Source organism: Pseudopipra pipra, chromosome 6, assembly GCF_036250125.1.
Source record: "Pseudopipra pipra isolate bDixPip1 chromosome 6, bDixPip1.hap1, whole genome shotgun sequence".
NCBI lineage: Eukaryota > Metazoa > Chordata > Aves > Passeriformes > Pipridae > Pseudopipra > Pseudopipra pipra.
Window position 1 is genome coordinate 815,466 of NC_087554.1, and position 14,833 is coordinate 830,298.

Here is a 14,833-nt window from a genome sequence, read left to right on the forward strand (position 1 = left end):
CCTCTGGATCACTCATCTGCCCCCCTGGAGCTGTGGCACCCACCCAGCCCTGGGGGGGGAACCCACTCCCGCTGGAGACAAACCCCTTCTCTCTGCAGCAGTCAGAGAAGGGGAGGCCCAGCCAGCACTAAGGGAAGAGGTGGGATAACCATTTCTAGCCCTGCCATTTCAGGTTTGCTGATTTTTTCCCCCCAATTTTCCCAGGTATTTCCATTATTCTGGCACACTTACCATGCTGTTTTTCCTACCGTGCCAAGATCTGGTGTCCCACCAGCCAGCACCCACACTCAGCCCTCACCATGGGCACTGCAGCTCCCACCTGTTGTGATTGTCCCCAGTGAGACAAGGAAAGGTTTTGGGGCACAGTTTCTTTGGGTGTTGGGGATGGCAGAGGAGGAAGGCAGGAGCAACACCAGGCAGCAGGTGAAAGTCTGTGTGTCCGCGTGTGGGTTGTGTTTATTTACTGTTTGCTGGTGGTAGTTGAACCAGGCACAACTGTCAGGACTCAGCTGAGCCTGGAACTAAACTCAGTCAGGATAACAACAGCATTTTTTCCAAGGAAACAGCAGGTCAGAGCTGCAGCCACGTGGGAATCATGCCGGGGAGGACTGCAGTGAAAGAAGGACTCGTGTTCCCCAGCGGTGCGGAACGGGGAGGTCACGGAAGGCAGTGGAAAAAGAGGCCAAAGTGCAAAAAAAAGGCCTGGAGAGGGAACCTGGAATGAGGTAACTGGTGTTTCCTGTGCTTAAGGCAGTGAGTGAGGAGGACTTAGGTCACCTCCTGCAGCCCAGCCGGGTGCTGCCCCCAGGTTTGTCCCCAGTGCCACAGCTCTGTCCCAGCTACTCCGTGTGCAGGGGAGGCACATCCCAGCTCTGCCACAGCGTCCTTCCTTTCCAAGTCGGAAAGCATCCTGCTCCTGCAAAGCCACTGTCTGGGCATCACTTCCCAGTTCAAGTCCAGCTCAGTCACACGTGGCACTGTGCCAGGGGGTTCATCCAGCACCCCTGGCACTGCCAGGCTGGGGAGGGGGCTCAGGTCCATGTTCTCCTTCTCCTGGGTGAGCGGTGGCTACACCTCGGTGGAGTACTCCATCGTGCTGGGGAGAGAGGAGAGGGGCGTTGGGGAAGGGGAACTGTCTGAGCTGGGAGGTGTGGAAAAACACTCTGAGTGGGAATGGGGCCTTTTGCCAAAAATAACGGGAGGAAAAATGACAGGCTGTTTGTGGGAAACCCCTGTTTGTGGGAAACCCCGCAGTCGAGGGGAAGGCAGAGCTGGAAAGCTGAACTGTGGCAGTGTGCTGCTTCCCGAACCCCACCCTCTGCTCCCACCAGGATTATGGGTGGCAGTTGGGACAGGGTGGCCATGAAGGGACTGAGACCTCTCGAGAGTGCAGCTCAGTCTGTGGGGGACAGCAGCACCAGGGTGGCCCAGCCTGGGGCTCTTGTTTGCCTTTGTTCAGTTTCCTGCCGAAATACTTAATCCTTTTATATTAAACAAAGTTTAGATGGAAGAGTTGGGCAAAATCACTCCTTATTTTAACTTGGAGCTTTTCTTTTTTCAAAGGAAAAGGGGCTCTGGAATGGACAGATCCTGCAGCCCTGCAGGTCTCCTGCTACAGGGTGGACCATCTCCAAACCCCTGGCACCTACTGGGGCATCACCCACCTCAGTTCTTTACGCAGGTCAGTGTGTTTTCTGTACAGAAGCTCATTCTTGACCTTCTGGGGGACGTCGGGGATGTACCAGGCTGCGATCAGCTTGACACACAGAGCCACGTGCTGCAGGGAGCAAAGGCAGTCAGGGGCTCCCAGCCTGGGCAAGGGGCCTGGACCCAGTCCCTTCCCCTTGCCCCAGCCCTCTCCTGCCCTCCTGGGCGCTCACCTCGAAGATGATGAGGAAGGCAAGCCGGGCTGCCAAGACGTGCCAGAACTGCATGGTGTAGGAGTAGTCGTCGGCGTTCCGGTAATCCCGGTACCTGCAGCACAGCCCTGTCGGTGCCAGCCCGGGCTCCTCCGTGCCAGGTGTCACACCCTGCCTTGGCTCCCTCCGTGGGGGTCCGAGAGGAGCCCCAGCAGCTTCCTCCAGCTGCCTCCAGCTCCGTCACCCCCCCGTCCCCTGGCTGGATATAACGGTGAGGGGCACGGTGGTGGTGGTGGTGGTGGGGCTGCTCTTACCTGCACTCCTTGATCTCGTCCCTGTCAAAGTTTGGCAGCATCTCAGGCATACCAATGTCGGGCTCGAAATCCCGGATGTGGAAGATGGAGAGGCTGTGGTTGATGTACCCCGTGGAGCAGCTGCGGGGAAGGACTGGGTTTGTGGCCATTTTGGGGAGTTGTGGGAGGCCCTAAGCCAAGCAGCTCTTGTCCCTTCTGGGGGACTCAGAGGTCCCCAGATGGCAACAAAACCCATCTGTCTGCAGCTTTCATTTCTAAGGTTTCCCCGGTGTGTGGATTCTCAGGTGACTCGTAGTGTGGTTAAGCACTGTAACCTCCCATTTTGGGGGAGCCAGAACCCACCTGGGCCTCTCTTTCCCCTCCCTCCCTCCCCATTTTCAAGCAGCCTGGGGGAAATGGAGGTCTCTGAGGCTTCTGTCTAGTTTGACTGCACTGGGTCAGTCAGCCAAGGCTTGGAGGAACAGGGGGAGGGCAGGAGAGAGCGTGAACCAGCACCTCAGCAGTCCTGCAGCTCTCCCGTGTTACACGGTGCCCTTTCCAGTAAGGGCACCAGTTTACCCACCACGGGGATGGTGCAAGGGGGAGGCCAGCTGGGATGCTGAAGGTGATGCCACTGGAAACCCTGCCCTGCTCCCCTTTCCCCCCACCCCGCTCTGGGGGACAGCTCAGCTTCCTCGTGCTCCTGCAGCGGTGGCACTGAGGCAGGTGGGCTCTGCTCAGGGACTGAACTCACTCCACGTCAGTGCGGTTCTCCCCCACGCAGGGGCTGTACATGTACTTGTAGACCTGCATGGGGATGAAGTCGGAGGTGATGGCAATCACCAGCCCGTTCCCGATGACAGCCAGGATGCCGATGGCCTCCAGGACCTGCAGCCAGATCCCTGCAGGAGAACAGCAGCTGGTGAGGCCCCTCTGCCACCCCACTGGCAGGTTGCAGCCCCACCCAGCTCCATCTCACAGACAGGTTTGGCATGGCCAGTCCAAACTGCCCCTCAGCCTCTTCAGGGTCTGAAACGACTTCTCCTTCCCCGACCCACAGCTGTCCCCGTGCTCTCCCACTTCCATGGGATGCTCAGGGGCTCCTGGGGAAGGGGCTAAGCCCCGGCACCGCTGGCCCAGGCAGCAGTGCTGGCAGGAGGGTGCCTGTGGAGCCCCTCTCACCGATGTCGTTGGCCCTCCTGGGCACCATGCGCCGGTGCAGCCGCACCATCTTCATGGCGTCCATGTGGATCTCGAACATGTTGTTGAAGAACGCCAGGAGCGGGGCCAGGGGGAAGGCAGCGACAAAGATGGTGGTGAAGCTGTACTGGATCACTGCAGAGGGGGAGACACCGGGTGCTGGTGTGAAGCCACCGCAGAGCAGACATCCCCCAGGCTCCGGAACGCTGTCTGGGTTAGTCCTGCTCTGCGGCTTGCGTGAGAGGGGCTTTGCAGGGGTGGAAGTGGGAGATAGGCGTGCCTTGGGGACCCCACACCCCTACTGGGGACCCCTAGCTCTCATGGGGCTGTCAGAGGGGGGATCTGGGGGGACCTGCAGGGTTGAGGGACCACGCTGGGGTTACAGCCATCACCCTGGGAGGAGAGGAAGGTCCGAGGCCAGCACAGTTGCCCGTTCCCTCTGTTTTGGGAATGATCTCCTTGGTGTAACAGAGCACTCAGAGTGGGGCTGAGCATGGAGGTGGGGCTCAGGGCTCTCCCTTCCCTACAGGAATCCCTTCCCCAGCATCCAGCACTCTCCAGCCAAAGGGGCACATGTGGCTCTGCCCCAGCACCCTCCTCGCCCGCCCCCCTGCCCTACGTACTCATCTCCAAGAACTCGTCAAACAAGCTGAAGACGTTGACCTCGTTGAGCTTATAGTTCTTCAGCCACTGCCTTTTGCAGGGGTCCTCAGCCTCCTCCTCTTCTCCCAGAAATATGCTCCTCTTCTTGGGGCTCTTCTGGTTCTTGCGTAGCTTGTGGCTTATCCAGCTGCAAAACAGAGGGATTTGCGTGGCTGCTGCAGAGGGCAGCAGGGCTGGACTGCTGCTGGGACATGCCTGGAGGAAGGGAATGGAGGACACCCTGGCCTAAAGACCAGGGTTCCTCTCTGCGAGAGCTGGGTCGGTGTCCTGGCTGTGCAGGAGCTTCAGCAAGGGAAGCTTACGGGATGAGATACTCCATCACGTTGCTGATGGTCTGCTTGAGCAGCAGGATGATGGCCATCTGGATGAAGAGGTCAGTGATGCATCCGCTGGGGTGGCACTGGAAGGGAGGAGAGGAGAAGGGTCGTGCCCTGCAAGCGGAGTGGGCAGGCCCATGGGGCCCTTTGCTAGAGGAGGAAGCCGAGATTCCCAGAGCCTCTCTAGTGGCAGTAGGAAAAGGAAGAGGAGGAGTTGTTCGTGGGGTCAGAGAGCTTCAGGGCGAGCACCTCACCTCCTCCAGCCTCCACCGGCCGGCGATGCGCACGTAGTGCCCTGGGCGGCCGTTGATCCTGGGCAAGGAAGCAACAACAGCAATACCCTTTGAGCCATGGCCCCCCAAGTCCCAAATGGGGTCCCTGTGCCTGGCAGGGAGGTGGGTCTGTCCCTGAGCCCTGGAGAGGGTTGGGGACATGCACCCCAAGCCCCGTCTGCCCTCTGCTCCCCCCCAGCCACCACTCACCGTCCCAGGAAGAAGGCGATGTAGATGAGCGAGGAGAAGTTTGTGAAGAACTGAAAGGTGAAAATCTTCATGGTGAAGTTTTTCTCCCTCTGGGAGAAGCTCCGTGGTTTCTCTAGGAAAGGGAGCAAGGCCCGGGGGCTTGGTCACAGAGCAGTGGGACCTTGCCTTGCTCCCCCTCAGGTGCTACAGCAGCTCTGTGAAGGTTGGAAAGGTGTCCCTGCCCTCCACCTGAGCCCTCTGGTGGAAGGGAGCACAGCCGAGCAGGGAGGTCCCTCAGAACCAGGAGCATGGGGAGAAAGGGCCTTTCAGCTGGGAGGAAATCCATGTTGGGAGGAAATCCACGTTGTGAGCTCCCCTGGAGCTGTGTTGCCCTCCTGCTTGTGCTGGGTCACAGCCCTGTAGGGTGAAGGTCCCTACAAAGCAAAATGTGGCTGTGGAGCAGCCGAGCTGGGAGCACGTGGGCCACAGATGGGTGTGTGTTGGGGAGGCTGCTGGCCTCCCACGGGGACCTGCCCGGCTGGAGCTTCCGGGGAGATGCCTTGTGATGGCGGAGGATGGGGAGGGGGTGGGAGCCTGGGCGCATTTGGGAATGGCAGGGGAGCTGTGCTGTGGTGCAGGTCCCACCGGGCGCTGCAGGAGCGGGGCGTGCCGGCGGGAGACGCCCGCGGTTTCCCTTACCCAGGTCGCAGAGGAAGAGGGCCACGCGCCTGTTGATCTGCGGGAGAGAGAGAGAGAGGGAGGGATAACGCGAGCGGGGCGGCGAGGCCGGGAGGAGACCCCCGGGGCCCCCCCGCCTGGCTCGGCACCTTGGTCATGATGACGATGGTGAGGTAGTGCAGCACGGCCCCTGTCATGACGGCCATGGTGTCGGCCTGCTCCCGCAGCAGCCCCAGGCCGCTCTGGGCGAAGAGCGCCGTGGCGATCACCCGGTAGATGACGAGCGCGTGGGCGATGCCGATCAGCACCAGGATCTGCGGGGCAGGGAAGGAAGGCCGGAGAAGGGCATGGAAGGGCACGTGTGCCCCGTCCTGCCCGAGGGCCACCGGGGATCTGGGTGTGACCCCGAAGGCAAACCCACGCCCCACAGTTAAGGGCGGGAGGTTTGTGAGGTGGGTGTTGGGGGTAGGGCAAGGGGTGATGGGTACAGGCTGAAAGAGGGGAAATTCGGGCTGGATGTCAGGAAGAAATCCTTCCCTGTGGGGGTGGTGAGGCCCTGGAGCAGGTTGCCCAAGGAGGTTGTGGATGCTCCAACCCTGGCGGCGTCCAAGACTAGGTTGGATAAGGATCTGAGCAACCTGATTTAGTGGGAGGTGTCTCTGTGCAGGGCAGGGGGGTTTGGGAGTGGGTGATCTTTAAGGTCCCTTCCAACCCTTAACATTCCATGGTTCCACGATTCTACATCTCCATCTGAACCAGTCTGGACTCTCCACTGGCACACAGAGGGGCACGAGGACATTGAGATTTGCCTCTTCCTGCCCTCTGGGTCACTGCCTTGATCTCTGCTGCCAGAGCCTTCAGCCCAGGTACCCCCAAAGGGTACATAGCCCCAGCCATCAGCACAGCAAGGTGTGAACGTGAGGGAGCCCCTGGATCCTCGTAATGGGCACAGACCAGCCCTAAAAACCTGCTCTCTGCTTTTGCTGCAGCAAGAGGATGCTCTGGGATGCTCCAGAGTAGGGAGGGAAGGAGGAAGCCCACTCTCCCTTAAACCAGACCTTCTTCCCGTGGTCACCTGTCACGTACCATCAGCAGAACCAAGAGGAGGATGATGGTGCTGCGGAAGTAGGAGTGCTGGTACTTCCGAGGTTCATGCTGTAAATTATTGATCAGTTCCATAGCCAGCTCCTCCTTTAAAATGAATAAAAAAATAAAACTAAAAAAAGAAATGGGACAGAAAGGATCCAGCAGAGCGGTGCCCAGGGGTCCTTGTGTCAATGGACATACGGGATAAGCAGCGCTGGGGAAGGACAGGGATAAGCACCCAACCCACAACAGCGTGGCTGAGCCTGACTGAGCTCAAACTAGGCAAGGAACTCCTTTGACGTGTCTTTTCTATGTCCAGGTGACTCCTGAGAAGGAAAGCATAGAGCAAGAAAGATGATGTCCTCACCTCTTCCTCATCCCACCCGTATAGGTTCCAGTTGGTGACCACAGTGGCTCTCTGCCTCTTCCACAGCTCCAGGAACACAGTGGCTGGATTGGGAAGGAGAGAGTGCAGTGACACTCAGGGATGGCTCTGACAGCCATCCCTCTGTCCCACAGAGCAAGACAGAAAGTCATGTCCCATCCAACCCGATGCCAACCAGCCTGGACTGCCCTTGGCCCGTGAAGGACAGGTCACCTTTACAGCTCAGTGAGCTGGCAGGACCCTGAGCATGGAGCAGTGAGGGGATGGGGATGGTGCAGGTGAGCTTTCACTGACAGTCAGGCCAGCTCTGGTGTCCCTAGGGAATTTGGGGTAAGCCAGAGCGAGCCCCAGGGCTGTCCTGCTGCGCTGGGCACGTTCACGTGGCACCAGCCAGACATGTCATTTGAGACTGATGAAAAATGCACTTTTCAGGTGGAGTGGGTGTCCTGCACTGCACCCTGACACGGCTACACCCCTGCAAATCCACTTCTCTCCTGTTAATCTGGATTGATCCTCCTGACTGACCCTGTGTAACCCAGCCCATGGCTACACACAGGACCTGTGGGCACCCAGCTCACACTGGAGGTTGTTGGTAACTGAGGGGGCTGTGGCAAAGCCAAATGAGTGTGCAGCTAAGGTGATGATGGGATCCCATCATCCCACAGCAAATAAGAGGCAGTGAAGTGATTTGGAAAGGCTGAGGAGGGCTCTGGAGGTCCCTCCTTCCTGCAGCTGTGGCCACTTAACAGGCAGCTGATAAAAAAGGTCCACCCAGAGGCTGCTGGGTGCCTTGGGGGAGGCTGTGGTGAGTGGAAGCTTCAGGTAGGACAGGTAAGGAGTGTTTGGGGAGCTGGAGGATATCACCAGGGTGATTTTGTCTCTTGCTGTGTCTGAAAGGGGAGGAGATAAGGGCTAAAAGCCATCCCGAACGGTGAAGCTGTGTTGTCCCCCCACTTTCCACCACCTGCTCCCTCTCCCAACCCGTGTGTGCCGGGCACCCAGACATTGGCACCTACCCCAGAGGGCCATGAACATGGCAAAAAGGACCGTGGCCTCGTTGTCAATCATGTGAGTGACCTGGAGGAGATGAAGGAGGAGTGTGTTGGGGCAGGGAGGCACAGGAGCTGTGGCACTCTGGGGGGTGCCCAGCCACCCTCTTGTCACCCTGGTCTCCCCTGAGACAGGTATAGGTGCTGCAGGAGGGCACAATGCAGGAAGGTGATGGACACTGGGGCTTGCTGCTGGTAAAATCACCCTCGGTGGAGGTGGAAAGTGTGATCTGGGAGGGGTTTTCTTTCCAGCGGTGTGGGAGCAGCACAAGCCGGGAGTGTTTCCCCATCCCTCACCTCGAGGCTGCCTTTGGGAAGGGGGTTCCCTACCTTGGCATAGGTGCAGGTGTCAGAGAGGACCCAGTAGGGGCACTTCTTGTCGCAGAGCGGGCACATGATGGTGGTGTTGGCCTCACAGATCTCCCTGCTGCAGGGAAAGCAGGAGGGAAGCAAAGGGGGATAATGGTGGCTCAGGGCTCCCTGCAGAGCACAGAGCACGGTCAATGGGATGCGTGTCTGGCATTCCCAAGTGCCTTACCTCACCTGGCTGGAACTGAAGAGAGTAATCCCAGTCACGAAGGTCAGCACCCCAGCCAGCGCAGCAAAACCCAGCAGGTAGGTGTACCAGCCCAGCCAGGCGAAGTATAAGGCCACCTTCTCACCAAAATAGCCCCTGGGAGGAAAGGGGAGATGGGGTTTGCAGCCAGAGAGGAGATCAGGTGGCTGGGGGATCACTAAAAAATGCTCTTCAACCCCCCGAGGGATTTTGGGTCTGGGGGCTTTGGGGTTGGGAGAGTCAGCCCAGGTGGACAGAGCAGCTATTTTATGTCTCTGTGGTGTCAAATAGGCCTCATGCTGAGAATGGAGGGAAAGGCTGAGAAAGGAAAGGTTCCAGTTTTAGAAACACTGGGCCTGAAGAGGATGGGAGGGCTGTGGGCTGCAAGCTTTCTCAGACCAGAGCAAATCCTCCTCCTGGGTTCAGCCACCTCCCTGCAGTGCTTCCACGTCCCATGGTGGCAGCACTTTGGTTTTTATGGTGTAGGAAGAGGGTTGGAGGTGTGGGTAAGAAATCGTGGTACCTACTGACTGAGGGACCAGCCTCCCCTCCTGTATTCCAGGGGAATTAACTTCCTACCAGCAGTCAGAGGTGGTGATGTGCTCCCTGCCCTTTATTTAAACAAAAACCTCAACACCTCCCCATACCACCCCCCCCAATTTAATACTCTGCCCTTTAATCCTTGTGTGATAGCTACAAGTCACGACACACTGACCTTAGAAATAAGCTTGTGCACAGTCTCCAGCACCACTTCTAGACATGTAAAATGTTTAAGGAAGGTGAGAGCACCTCCATTTTAAGGTCTCCCCTTGACAGGTTTATGAAGCAACACGTTCTTTTTTCCCTCCTGCCCGGGGAGTTAGTTTTCAAAAGTAAGAGCTGTGCTCTTCTTTGGGGTTTAATGTGGTTGTGGGAGCCCCTCATTGCCTTTACCGCCCTGAGGTCAGCCTCAGGCTGGGTTGATGCACCAATGCTCCATTCCCACCTCTCCTGCCTTCTGAATGTGGTTGAAAACCAACCGGGTTAATTAAAACCCGCACAGACGTGGGGGCTGTTTTGTGCTGCAGGATCAGCAGATGGAGCTGGGAGCTGCAGGGATAACCCTCAGGCTAAGAGCTTTGGGAGATTCAGGAGCAGCCCAGTGCTTGTTCAAAGGTATGATTTTAAGGTTCAAAGCAATGATTTCAAAGGCGAGGCAGGAGCCTGGCCGAGGTCATCAGGCTCTCTGGGTCTCAGGTGGGACCTCTCGGTTAAAAAGCTCTGCCCCTTCTGCCCGTGTTACCTGATCTTCTCAATTGGCTGCTGGTTAAATACACCTCTCCAGCGAGCCCAATTGTCCCTGGAGAATTCCCTTACAGCTTCCTTCTGGAGAGCAGAGAAGTCGGTTGGATACAGGAATACCAGTGCACCCTCAATTCCCTGCCCTGCTGCCGGGAGCTTTGCCGTGCCCTTCACCCAGCGAGCTCCTGGGGCAGCCCCGGTTACCCACAGCTCTCTCCCACCCTGTCTTGCTCCTCCACCTGTCCTGGATTTTTCTCCCAGGCCCCTGTGTGCTCAGCCTCACCTCATGCAGGGGAAACGCTGCCTCAAACACGTTTTTCTTCATCAGGCCCTGCAGCTTCTCTGGGAGCAGAGCAGAAGGGGAGAGGGTTAGGGATTTGGGGAGAGGGAGCAGAGGAACTGCTGCTTCCCGCAGTCCAAATCTCCCAGCCTCTGGATGTGGCAGCAAATTGACTTGTCTGAGCTGCACCCTGGCTTTCTCCCCCTATTTACATCTTCCCTGGGATGGCCTGTGCCCACCACAGGGCAGGAGTTTTCCTGCAGATCCAGGCTGAGCACCACCCCTGTGATCCCCGTTCCCTTACCCAAGTCGGGTGTCACCGTGTTCCGCAGAATGAAGTGCACGATCCTTATCCTGAACAAAGAGAAACTGTGGTTAAAGGCTGCTCTGGGGTGCAGAACTGTGTTGTGTGGCCCAGGAAAAGCAGGGCAGGGAAGGGAGAAGGTGTGGAACCAAAATCCATGGAGGGAAGACGGGGAGAGCTGAGCTGGATAATGGATGCTGGTGTGGAGAATGGTGAGTGCAGGATGCTGGAAGTCAGCTCAGCACCCACCTGGTGGTCATTGGGATGTCCTGGGGGGAATTTTCATTTTGGAGCTTCTTGTCGGGGTTCCCCAGAAGACACTGGTACTTCCGGAAGACCTGCTCTGGGGCACGGACTCCATAAAATAGCTTCGTGTCCTCAATTTTCTAGTGGGGGGAAAGAGGGCCTGTTAGAACAGAGAAGAGGGGCAGGGAAGGGGCAGAGCTGGAAGGGCCAGGGGCTGTGGTCTCTCTCTTCTGATTGAGCAAGAGGTTTATTTTCCAGCACTGATGTGGTGATCAGCTCAGTGGTCCATTTCCTGGGCTGCAGGTACCTGAGCCAGGCCAAGTTTCTGCTGCCTTTTCCTCCCACAGCCCCTCACCTTGATGGTGAACCCCTTCTTGCTCAGCTCGTCCAAGAACTTCTTCCTCTTGGTCTCCTTCTCACTGCCCACTTCATGGATGTCGCTCACCAGAACAAAATCCCACTTCTCTTCACTCTACCCACAAAAGCACCAGGGAATTATTAGGATGGAAAGCTGAGAGCTCTCCCTCCCAGCTCCAGCCTCTGAGAGGTTTGGAGCTTCATTGTGGCTGTGTAGAGGGGAACTGGGAATGAGCAAGGGAATGGGGATGGGGAAGCTGAGGCAGCTGCTTCCCTGGCACTGCCCTGCTCCCCTCTCTGAGCTGGGCTGAACTCGCTGTGGGTGCAGAGGGAGCAGAGCTTACCGGGGGGGTGAAGGGGTCCGTGTCCTCCACAGGATAATCCCTCCAGGGAGTCAACAGAATTTCATCATGCTGAAAAGAAAACCAGTGAAGGGAAGGCTTCAGTGGGCTCCCTGGGACATCCTGTGTTTTCCTCTCCCAGCAGCCTCGAGGGGATGCCCGGGGAGGAAGGTGAGAGCGGTCTTGTCCAAAACCTTCTCCTACCCACTCTTGGTCGCCTGTTTGGGGTTCTCCTGAGCCAGCTGGGGATTTGTGTTCGAGGATGATGGAGGGGCAGCTGCCCCGTGAGGGTGTGCAGCCTCCTCTAGAACTCATGATGCCCAGCGGTGCCCTGGGGCTGTGAGGGAACTGGCCAGGAGAAAAAAACCCTCCGTCTGCTCTGGACTTTGCTCCTTCTTGTTTCACCTGATGCCCTGACATTTGTACTGGAAGAGTGTCAACACTTCACCCTGTCTCTCCATGCTACAGTGGGTTTTATGGGCTCTAGTCAGGCTTTTCCATCCGTCTGTTGCTCCCCTCAGATAGGGCACTGTTGGCTTTTTGGGGAGGGTGGGGAAGGTACTTTTAAATTCCGGTGAAGGGAGAGCGAGGCACAGACAGGCTGGCACTGCCTTGCAGCAGAGCAGGTGGAAAAAAATCCTTGGAAAACATGTTGGATGCCTCAATCTGCAGCCAAGGGACAGAGAGGGAAGGACGAGCTGCTGATCACACTATCAAGGAACATCCTCAGTTGTCAGGGACCCACAAGGACCATCGAATCCAGCTCCTGGCACTGCACAGGACCACTGCAAAAGTCCACGTGCCTGAGAGCATTGTTCAAATGCTGCTGGAACTCTGGCTTTTCCCTCCTGTGTGTCCCCGGCTCTGGAGAGAATGGCTGTGCAGGGGCCAAGGCAGCTCCCACCTTCCTGTTTACCGGGAATTACGCTTGGACACCCAAGGGTGCAGCTCTGGGCGAGCACAAAGCAGGTAATCCTGGAATGGTTTTTGTTGGAAGAGACCTTAAAGCCCATCCAGTCCCACCCCCTGCCATGGGCAGGGACACCTTCCACTAGCCCAGGTTGCTCCAAGCCACATCCAGCCTGGCCTTGGACACTTCCAGGGATGGGGCAGCCACAGCTTCTCTGGGCAACCTGTGCCAGGGCCTCCCCACCCTCACAGGGAAGAACTTCTTCCCAACATCCCATCTTAGCCCTGCCTCCCTTCAGCTTAAGCCATAAGGTGGCCCTGTGGGTTTCTTTGCTGTGCTTTTCTGTGACTCATGGTGTGTCCCCACAAGCAGCAGCACAGAGGGCTGGTGATGCAGTGCAGCAGCGGGAAGGAGCTGCCAGGGATGGGGGTATTGTCACCCAGGGTCACCAGAGACACTGTGACCTGAAAGGCAGCCCAGCCAGACGGGTTCCTCCAGCTGTCACCTTGGGAGCAGAGCCGTGGTGGTGAAACCGTGCCCTGATGTAAGATCTGGATCCCAAGCTTTCACTGGAGAATGAGGCCATGGATGCAGGAGAGGCCAGGATGAGGAAAGGGCTGAAATGTTCCATCAGATCCTTGCTCACGTGGATCAGCCACAGCACAGGAGCCATGAGGAGACTGACAGCCAGGAAGCCAAAGTGGGAATGCTCGAGAAGAGGAATATTCTAGCCCAGAGGTGCTGTTGTAACAAGAGCCAGAACTCTTGCATAAAAGGTACTCAGTTTAGGGCAAGAGGCAGAGGAGGGGGTTATGGTGTTGTCACCTGCTCTGCCAGAGCTCTAACCAGGACTGGGTGTGACAGTTCTCCCTGTCCCTGGCTGAGCCCCTCTCTGCTCATCAGGGCACAGAGGGTTGGGAGTGGGAGCCTCACTGGGCTCTGCCCTATTGCCAACGCTCTGGTGCTGGCACAGATCTGGCCTGGCACAGCTCTCCCCTGTCGTGTGGGCTCATGCCTGCCTGGCTGGTTTCTCACAGCCTCCATGTGCACCAGCCTCATCCTGCAGAGATTCCCTGCCAGCACCACCTGTGATCACGGGGCTGTGGAGGGGAAGCCACCTGTTGGGGACAGGGCGGTCTTGGGGCGTTCCTAAATGCCACCTCCTGTTGTCCTGCTGCTGCTGCTGACCCCAATTGGAATCTGTTCCCAATATCTCATTTAACCCTACTCTCTGTCGGTTTGAAGCCATCCCCCCTTGTCCTGTCACTCCAGTTCCTGATGGGAAGGCAGAGATGTGTAGGCAGGGACAGCTGCAGAGGGCAGGGACTTCGGATCACTGTTATTCTCCCACACCTAGTTTTTTTTTGTCCCGGGGATTAGGGAGTCGGATCACGAGCAGGTGAGGCCACCTGGGCTCTGCAGTGGCTGTGTGAACCCTGGACTCTATCCCTGCTCTCGGGGAGGACACTTTCACTCCCTCCTGCCCTGTGGTCAGAGCGGGATTTGGAAGTGCCACTGTGCAAAGGTGTAGGAGAAGCGACTGGCACAACGGGAAGCAGGAATTTCAATGTTAAAAAGGGTTTCCATGCCCTGAGGTGCCTCCAGGTATATCAGTGGTCCTTCTCCCCTGTCACAGGGGGCCAGGTAACCCACTGCCCTGAGCATTCCTTCAGGGAAATGGCCACAGGCACCCCTTGGCTGGGGGCAGGGTCACCTGTGTGAGTAACTCAGGCCAAGGACCTGGATAGGATCTGGCATCCTTGTGTTCCTTTCCAGTCATGGATTGGTGAGGGTTTGGGTTGTTCCCATCACCCACACCGAGATGATCAAATTGCTCTTCTCTCCGGGATGTTTCTCACGCAGCTTCCCTTGGAGCACTTCCATGTTACCTAATGGCTTCCTGAGAGAAGTGGGACAGCCTTGAGCTGGAGAGGCAGACAGCACACCTGGACCTTTACCACCTGCCCTGATCTTGGAGAATTTGCCTGGCTTTTTCAAGGGAAGGAAACCTCATCTTTCCTTCCAGTCTAGAGAAGAAAAACTGCACCGCTGCCCCTGTACTGCCTTTGGAATACCTCAAAGGCTGGAAGCAGATGAGCAGTAGAGATCAGAGCTTAGTTCATCCCGTGTTTCCAAGGCACGGGTGCTTAGAGGTGCTGAAAAGCAGCAGCCTGGAAGCATTGGAGCAGTTTCTGTTCCTACCTGCATGGTGAAGCGGAGAGCCTTCCTCTGTCCTGGTGCTCCTCGGGGCAGATCCGCAGGTAAGATGGGCTGGAGGCTCCTGGGCTTCCTTGTCGCGTGGTTTCCGTCCCCAGCTCCTTTGCCCGAGGACTCATGTGCAGCGCCTCGACTTCCGTGTGGGACTCCCGCCTGCCTCGGGAGGGAGCTGATATCGGGAGGAGGTGAGGAAGCTGCCCTTCACCCTCGCTCAGAGGAGTGGCAAGCCCAGAACCGCCCAGCACCGGGGCAGGTAAATGTGCCAGGATCCTCCTGCGGCCCCAGGGCTCTGCTACCCTCCGCTGCCCCTCTCCGTGCCAGTGCCATGTGCTGTGTCCTGCCACATCCCC

At 57.6% G+C, this 14,833-nt stretch overlaps 1 protein-coding gene across 1 annotated transcript; it reads right to left on the bottom strand.

Annotated features, from left to right (window-relative positions):
• Window positions 1–432: 432 nt before the first annotated feature.
• On the bottom strand, window positions 433–12,536 carry ANO9 (anoctamin 9). Its single transcript, XM_064659816.1, has 23 exons — window positions 11,360–12,536; window positions 11,014–11,130; window positions 10,662–10,798; window positions 10,413–10,462; window positions 10,112–10,170; window positions 9,830–9,912; window positions 8,530–8,664; window positions 8,322–8,418; window positions 7,959–8,019; window positions 6,925–7,007; window positions 6,558–6,662; window positions 5,621–5,785; window positions 5,493–5,529; window positions 4,815–4,926; window positions 4,587–4,644; window positions 4,318–4,415; window positions 3,976–4,142; window positions 3,335–3,487; window positions 2,907–3,054; window positions 2,174–2,293; window positions 1,881–1,974; window positions 1,665–1,777; window positions 433–1,096 (listed from the first exon to the last, which is right to left on the bottom strand). Exons 1-23 carry the CDS (start codon window positions 11,774–11,776, stop codon window positions 1,069–1,071), a joined length of 2,637 nt encoding a protein of 878 aa, XP_064515886.1. The 5' UTR covers window positions 11,777–12,536; the 3' UTR covers window positions 433–1,068.
• Window positions 12,537–14,833: the final 2,297 nt, after the last annotated feature.